The sequence below is a fragment of the Indicator indicator genome, chromosome 10, assembly GCF_027791375.1.
Source record: "Indicator indicator isolate 239-I01 chromosome 10, UM_Iind_1.1, whole genome shotgun sequence".
Lineage (NCBI taxonomy): Eukaryota > Metazoa > Chordata > Aves > Piciformes > Indicatoridae > Indicator > Indicator indicator.
Window position 1 is genome coordinate 12473700 of NC_072019.1, and position 8841 is coordinate 12482540.

At 35.7% G+C, this 8841-nt stretch overlaps 1 protein-coding gene across 1 annotated transcript in view; it reads left to right on the plus strand.

The window, feature by feature from the left end:
* Window positions 1-8641, plus strand: part of RPAP2 (RNA polymerase II associated protein 2) — a 34230-nt gene extending 25589 nt beyond the window's left edge. Inside the window, exon 12 of the mRNA XM_054384260.1 lies at window positions 8458-8641. Within this exon, the coding sequence (XP_054240235.1) occupies window positions 8458-8641 (184 nt within the window). The remainder of the gene's footprint in view (window positions 1-8457) is intronic.
* Window positions 8642-8841: the final 200 nt, after the last annotated feature.

The window sequence follows — 8841 nt, forward strand, 5'->3', positions numbered from 1 at the left end:
TTACAGGTGCTTGAGTGTTTAGAGGCTTGGGATCTCTGTATGTTTTAGTTTGGTTTGATGCATACCACGCTCATCCCCTGTGTTCCACAAGTGATCTCTTCACCCTCTCTATCCATCTGAACAGTTTAAGAAGACACTGAATAGCTCTAACTCATTCATCATAAAACTCAGTAGTTCTGAGATGAGCTATTCAGTTTATTAAAAGGTTAAAGAATAGTTGAGATTCATGTGGCTCTTCACATATGAATCAAACCTCATCATATATTGTTTTCTTTGATGTGTGTTTAGGTGAGTGTACTTTCACAAATCAGTGTTAATAGTGTTAGAGATATGGTAAAATTGAGATTAAGAGTAGAAGAGTGATTTACTGGAAATCATCTAGTCAGTAATAGATCTAGAGATAATTAATAGGAAAAGTGGGGATGGTTGTTTTCGGTTGGGGTTTTTTGGGGGTTGGTTTTTGTTAGTTTGGGATTTTTTTGGGTTTGTTGGTTTGGTTTGGTTGCTTTTTGGTTTGTTGCTTGGTTGATTGGTTTCTTAAACCTACTGTAGTTTATCTGGGAAAGGGTTCAAAAGAATCCTCAGCTTCTGGGAACTTTTAAGAATCTCATTTTGAGAGGTCCAAAACTGCACTGGCATTTGTTTTCAAAACTGGGAAAGGCAAGTAGGAAAATAAGGAGGTTATGTTTAACTTCTGAAGAAAAAAATTTGGACACAGTGGGAGCAAGTCTAAAGCAAGCATGTCTCTTTACTCAGCTGCCTTATCCCAGGTGTTTGATCAGCATATGGGACTGAAAGGCTGATAATCAAGTTACAATGTTAGAAAGGTATAAAACTAAACTGTGGTCAATTTTATGATCATTGTTTCCATAGTAACTGAGTACAGGTGAGTGCATTTTGTAAAGTCAAGCATTGACAAATTATTTACCTAAGCATATTGCATTGTAGCTGTTTTAACTGCAGACAGTATATTTTCTTTAATCTTCAATGACTTTTTTTTTTTTGTAATATCAGTGCAATAATGAATTGATAGGAACAGATTACCAGTACGTGGCAGCAAAAAAGTCCAGCAATAGCAAAAATGGATGTGTATGAAACAATGCTTAATTCTTAAAATGCACCTGGTTTGTATATAAAGGCATCTTTTAGATACTAAGTTGTCCCGCTGTATGTGCACAGTAATTTATATATCAGTGTGTATTTACAGAGTCACTAAAAGTTTACAGCTCTCAGAAACTTGAACCTTAGCATTTTTTAATCTTAGCTACTTGTGCTTAATTTCACATAGCTAAGTAACCTCAAGGCTTCAGCAGCATAAATTCCAGTATGTGAGAGCGGTCACAGGGAAACTTTGCAGAACATAAAGAGTAAGGAGTAGAAAACTGGAAAAGGTGAAAGGATCAGTTTTAAAATAAATTGTTAATTTAGTAAGTTTGAAATTTTCACTAAGTTGAAAAAGAGGGGGGAAATGGGAAGAAATGGTAGGATTGAGAAGTACCTTTGATCTGTCAGCTGGTTAGCAGGAAACAGACTTCAAATAAATGGAGCTCTTTAAACAAGACCTGTCCTTGAAATGTGTACCTAAGAAACTTAGATTTGTTGAAGGGAAACAGCCAATAGTGATTTCTTCTGAATTTATATTGTGGAGTTGTTTTAGCCTTGGCTTTATGCAGGTAAGTGAGCTAAATTGCAACCTTTTGCAGCAAGCCCATGCACATAAATGCTTTAAATGGCACACAGTGTTCTGGAGGTTCTGCTGCTCCATGTCTGTGAACTAGTGTTGTAGTAATATCTTGGAATGTGGTGTGTGGAGGTGGGTACCATATTCCATCCATCCTGCAGCCATATCTGTTAATACAAAATGATGAAAATACCATCTCTGACCCAGCTAAACTTTGCTCAGGAGAAACACTATAGAAGTGATACTGTGTGAGAAGAAACTGTGTTGATGCTTGCATTGCAAAGGTTCAAATAATTGTAGAAAGCAACAGACTTGCAAATGTTCTCTGCTTAATGGAAATTTTTGCTGTCACATTTTCATGCTACTGGTTGCTCACAGCAAACTGAAATAAGAAAATAGTGGAAAATGCCATATTCTAGTTACTTTCTGATAATTGTATTATATAATTAATTATATTGTGGTTAATTATAATGAGTTATGTGAACAGAGAGCTTCAGATATTTATCTAAATTTTGAGGCTTTTTTTTCAGTTATTTGTATGTACAGTGTACATGAATGTTGTCTTCAAGTGTGCAGTGTACAGAACTGACACAGATAGCACTGAATGGCTAAACTACACCCTTTGAAATGTCTCACCATAATTTTTTTTTTAAGTTTCTTTCAGACTTATTTTGGGTGTTCCTTTGCCTGTGATATTAATTAGCATCACTAATGATGTGAATTTTGTTTGTTATATAAGAAAGTGTTTTACTTGTCCTTCATTGAAAGTCAAAGGTCATCTATCTTACAGGATATAATATTTTGAGAACAGTCTGAATTTACTTGAGTTCTTTGTACCTTATTAGAAAAGCTTTTAATTGCAGGATCTTTGAAATTATGCAGCTGGCTGTTACAAATAACAGCTGGCAGTTGATGGAGTGATTCTTAGCTTGCAGGAGTGAGGAAAAAGGTGGCATAAACAATACATCCTGCTATTCATGCAAATAGTTTGCAACTTAGGTTAAAAAAAATGGAAAGATCCAGAACATTTGCATTTTATTAAATCCATTTTAAATAAATAGTTTCTGGACTTAACAAAGTAGCTATGAGCCAGTTGCCTCCCCATATCTCCCCTGCATAATACAGTTAAAACATTGGAGGGCCTTTCAAAGTATTCTGTAGGCAGCTTAACAGAAGGGGAAAAAAAAAAAACCAAGCTTACATGGTATGTTAGAGTAAAACCAGCAAAGTATTTTGCAGATCTTCACTTGGTCCTGTGTGAGGAAAGCATGTTATGACATGAGGGAACTCAGCTGTGCAGCCTGGCCACAAGGGCCTGACAAAAATCCCTGGCACTGACTTAGAAAACAGTGGTGTTTGGGCTGGTACAACTTTAGGCACACCTTAGATTTATTTTTTTTTTTTTCTGAATTGTCAGTTGCCTATTTGGATACATATAACTGATTGGGAGGTAAAAACAAGGAAGGGAAAAAAACAAAGGAAATCCATTATCTCTTTTTCAGTTGTTGGGAAGCACTTTTATGAAACTGTTAGATAAACTCTTGTTACTCTAGGCACGCTTTCATTTTACTGTGAGTTGCATGCAGCCAGCTGCACCACAAGTAAAAATTTCAGCCCCATTAAAAGGGAAGGGAAATTGACTTATGTCTGGACACCAGCTATATGTTTGTGGGAAGGAAGCTTTCAAAGAAGAAAAATACGTATTTTGTGTAAGTACATACATCGACATGTATCAAAAAGAACGTTTTTCTTGAACAGACTTGTAGAAGCTGCATAGGAAAAAAAATAAGTGAATGGAAACAATCAACTAAATGAACTTTTGAAGGACCCTTAAGTTTTGCCACATACTTGGATCATGCAGGAATTCCAGTCATTGATTTTTGAATCAGTGTTTGTAGCATTGATTTAAATGTAGTGGACAAAAATTTTAAACTATGAATAATTTAGTTTCTGTTGCCATCAGAGAATTGAAGTGTCTGTGCTGGATTCTGTGGAAAAGTCAGTACACAATAATGAAAGGAAGTTAAATAAATAAAACATAAATTGCACTTTAGCTACAAAATTCTTGTCTTTATGATGAGAATAGGATCTTCAGGCTATATTTAAAACTAGACCAGAAGTAGCTTTATACCTCAGTAGAAAATTGCTTGTTTATTTCTGTCAGTTGTTATCATTCAGCACTGTGGGCTTTAAAGTGGTTCATCTTTCATTAAGAAAATAGAATTTAGGAATAATTTTTGGGGAGATTAAAGAAAATTGCTCCTGAATACTGACTTCCCTCTTTGACCAATAGGATATGCTAACAAAGGGCTCCAAATTTCAGTTGCAAATGACACTGAGCATAATTACCTTTTTTTTTTTTTTTTTTTTGTGGCACTAGTATAATTTCATTTAAAGGAAGACTTAGTTCTGGAGATATATTTAAATCTTCTGCATCCTGTTTGTAAGTTACATGCTTCCAGTTTGAGATTGTCTGTCAAATATTGATGTGTTCTAATGGAAAATGTTCACTCTAGAGACATTCTTTTGCTTTTAAGGGTGTTTTTTTTAAATGTTGGGTTTTCTAAATCGTGCTCAAACTGAAGTTGTAAGAAATAAGTGGGATTTTTTTTTCTTTACCAAAAGTGTGAGTGTAACAGCTATAGCTGAGAGTGCAATGTTTTCTAACGTCTGAGTGTATGTTAAAATGCTATGATTGCATAAGCACTTTCATCATACCAAAGGTTATAATTTCTTTTAAGCTCCCTGGTGTTGCATGTTTAACTTAAAACTACGCTGACATTATGCTTCAGATCAGTTTTCTGTCTGATGCTATCCTTTGCCTTATGGACGCATTGTGGTTTAAGGTCTGTGGAAATCTCTGCTGTGATGTAAGACACTTTAGGGACACAAATTTTGTTAGTAAAGTGTACTGTATCCAGTGACATACTGGCAAGTGAGAGTCTCTATCCCAAATTAAGCAAGCAGTCAATATATCATAAAGAACATTCAGAATTGCAGAGGTGCTTTGACCTACTCTGCCAGAGTCTGAACACCTTGTGGTAGGGGTTCATGAAATGAATAAATGCAGCAAGCGTTTCCATTTGCCCCATCAGCTGAAGCACAGTCATTAATTGATTGATACACTGGTGACACTCCAGTTACATGTACAGGCAGGCAGTCTACAGGCTGCAATGCTCCTCTGTTTCAATGGGGTGTATTGCTGATCAGTAACACTTGTGTTGACTCAGTCTGACCGTTTGTCTTAAAACAATTACTGTCACTTAATTGGTGATGTTGGAAGCGTCCTTCATAAGGACATCATTAAAAATGGAATCTAAAACAGTATTCTATAAAACTGCTACACTAAAAGAATGGCACTTCTGCTTAATCGTTTTTGTTGCATTGCCAAGCCAATCAAATCTGTGACATAAAAGTAGTGCAAATGTATTTGACATAGACAAAAAAAAAAAAGTCCCAAAACTCCAGTCTGTGTGCTGACACAATAGAACAATTATAACAGTATGGTTGTCTTCACTAACTCCTCTAACATGGCAATATTTATTTCTAGAGAATTTTAAATGCTAAATAAGATGAACTATTACTGAGAATGACCTGCAGTATTGTACTGATGCTATTTTTATTAGTCTGCTCAAACATTTATTATTAGAAACTGTATATGAGGTTTGTGCTTTCTTCTCCACTTGCAATGCAAACAGGAGGAAATTCACTGTAGGCAGCTGCTGAACAGTCTTGAGCTGTTGATGAAAGTAAAGTACCTTGTATTATGCATGTCTAAGTGAATGGCCTCCTCTTTGGTACCATCCTGTGAACAGCTTTTAGCCCAAGAAGTGGTGCAGGATGCTCAGCTTGGCCATCTACCTGTCTAGTGCAGAAGGGCTTGTTCTGGACTTCTCAGTGGAGCACCTTTTCACCAGTCTTTCAGAGGGTCAGTTTGAAAAACAGTCCCTTTCCTGTTACTTGCTACAGCTGCCATTGCCATATACAGCTTATTTTGAACCATACAATACCCTTCCAATCCTTTATAACTTGTAGAACCAATCAGAGGTTACTTTCTTCATTATTTCAACTCAAAATGGTAGGTACAGAGCTGGGAAGAATGTATTAATACTCCTTGTAAATCTCAAAAGCAGTTGGTATTTAGGTAATACTGTCCCAAATGTTTATCCAAAAAATGTGTAGGGGGGGGAAAAGCTGGAGATCTTGTGAGTTCATGGGGTTGTAACTTAATTTTTCTAAGTGCCAATTAATTGTTTGTAAATAATGGTCTGTCTTAGATTCATGACTTCGGTTTCTTCCAAATCTGTAATTAACTCATAATAGCCTTTTAAGTGTGAGTTTTGAATGGAAACTTGACAGACTTCCAAATTAATTTTCATCATCTGTGACCCAAATGATATTTTCTCTTTTGGATTAAAGACTTTAGACTTCAATAAGCTGCCCTGCTTTCAAGGCCATTTGATCACACACAGAAAGAGCACTAGATTGCTAACCATTACTTGCCAAATCACACACTTTGGTGCAGAGTTTTCATTAAAATGTTCTTCATTTGTGTCTGAATATTGGCAACACTAGTGTATTGGCAAGAAGATTTTTAGTATAAAGTGGTTTTCTATTCAGGTAAGGTTCTGTTTAATGCTTTCTTATAGTAGCTGACAGGTAGTGATCAGTGGCACTCCACAGAGTGTCTCCTCCACCATTATGTTTCTTCACGGTTTTTCACATTGTTTCTCCTACATCAGTCCTTGTTAACAATCTGACATGACTTATGTCACATATCATAGCAATGGAGCAAATGTGCTTCAGCATAGTGCTAATGGCACGTTGTTGGAGTGGTTGATTGATCTCTCAGAACCTCTAATAGCTGTGTTAAATCACCCGAACTGATGTCAGGCTCCTGTAAGCACTTCTACCCTTCGTTACACGTACATAGTGCATGTTACCAGAACTTCAGCTAAAATGCTTGTGGTTTGAGAGGACGAGATTGTGCACAGCTGTAGTCCAATTTGTGACTGTCCAAAGACAGCATAAAATGCATTGGATTTCCTTGCAGGTGGGCACCCTTAGCAAGAGTATTGATGACACCTCCATCAGAGGCTTGTTGGCACCGTCCCTGTAGCACGTACGCACTAGTCTGTGTCTGTGTTTTGTTGGGTAAGGAGATAAAAACCCAAGTGCTGCTGCAAGCTCTTGCTTTATTTCATAGAATTGTAGAATAGATTCCATGTTCTGAAATGAGCGTCCAAGAAACTTTTGTAATCATTGGTGCCAACTGTCATTCTGATAGAATAGTTATGATGATCTTAAAAAATTAAGTCTTAAGTGCCTAAAATAAAAGGTAGAAAGAAACTGAATTAAAAAGGAAAAAAACGTATGTTGTCATGATTATAAGAGTCTTGTTTACAGTGCTTGAATGCCTGTAACTGACAAAGATGTTTACATCCTATGTTCCAAAGCTTTCTATGGAAAGACAGGTGGGGCTTATCTGTTTTGTTTTTCTGCTTTATAATTCTGTTCTTGTTCAAGTTCCAAGCATTCTGAACAAGGAAAGGGACTGAAATAATTGTGTTCAGAACCATGGCTTCTGAATGTATTCATTGGTATTGTTTAAGGTATGCATAGATGTAAGAATAAGTTGTGGGCACTACTATACCAATTAAATGAAATATATTCCATATAATGAGACTGACTTCTACAAATGTTTTAATTTAAGGTTAAACTCCTAAATATACTTGTCAAAGTAATCTTGATTTGAAGCACTGAAACTATCTAAACATTTACACTCTCCAGCTGTCATTTAATAGCTTCATAATAATAGTTTGGTCTTCATAAGAATTTCACTTTTTTTTTCCCCCCTCAAGTATGTGACATATGTAGAATAGCCAACAAATACAAATTTTATCAGTCAGATATAGTTTGACATTTTTAACACTCTTAAAATCTTTACAAAGACCTGTTTACCATATGGTGTAAGTGGGTGGGTACAGTTTCATGCAGCCTGATACATAGTGTACTGCATTTCCATGAGCTGAGCATGAATGTATCCTTTCAACAGGCGTGCCTTTCAAGCGCGAGTGTGTAGCTTTGGACAGAAACACTTAAGTCTGCATGCTTCTGTAGGTGATTGTTTTTAAATCACTTAATCCTTTAGCTTTTCTTATTTTCATTTTACTTTGTTTCCAAAAGTTTGTTCTACATGAATGTTGCAACTTGTGAAAGTGACAGATAAGCAGAATTTACATTTTTCTTTTCATTGTTGCAGTAATCAGTTGTTGTTACTGTGGTCCCAAGTATTCTATTTCAGTATTCCAGACAAAGTAACTGTTGCTGCTGTATGGGTTTTTAAGTGATCCTGTCAGTAGTGTTGAAGTTATTTAACATTCAGCATTAGCTTTAATAATTTTGTTTCTTAAAGAGGTCAATTGCATCATATTTTGCACTTAATTTTGAACTTTCTCTAGGATATATAACTGTAATATATAATTGATTAGAAGCATGCAAACTACTAGCCCAATTTTTTCTAATTTGATTTTTTTGTTTGGTTGTTGTTGATTTGGTTTTGTCTCAGTACACCTTGATAAAAATTCCTATTTTGGTAGAGATCATACTGTATGTAAATATAAACACTCAATCCTATGTACTGTAATGAATCAACTGTGACATTATAAACTGCCTTTCATCTATACAGTTGTTTTAACTTATGAGTTTTGCTTTTTTTACATCTGACTCTGACAAGTCACTTTTCTGTACCAAATTTGTGGGTTCTTTTTTCCTAGATTGTCACAAATTACTCCACTTTTCAAGAATACTCAGACAAGCCCAATGTACACGCAGTTCCTGAGCACGCTGCTGGAAGAACTGCATTTTAAAAATGAAGATCTGGAAAGTTTAATAGGAATATTTAGAAAGGACTGCCTACTTGAATGGTCAGTCAATTTTAAGCTATTTTGCATGTCATAAAGCTAAGCCAGTCTTAATTTTCAACATTTTATAACTGCACGGTAACTACAGATTGTGTCAGCCGGAGTAGAAAATGCATAAAGTATGTTTTAGAGTAAAGCAATAAATACAGTATGGAAATGAGCAGCATTGTTTTGTCACTTACAGTAAATGCCAGGTGGTTACTACTCACTTTCATCTTTGGAGAATATGTAGTTGGT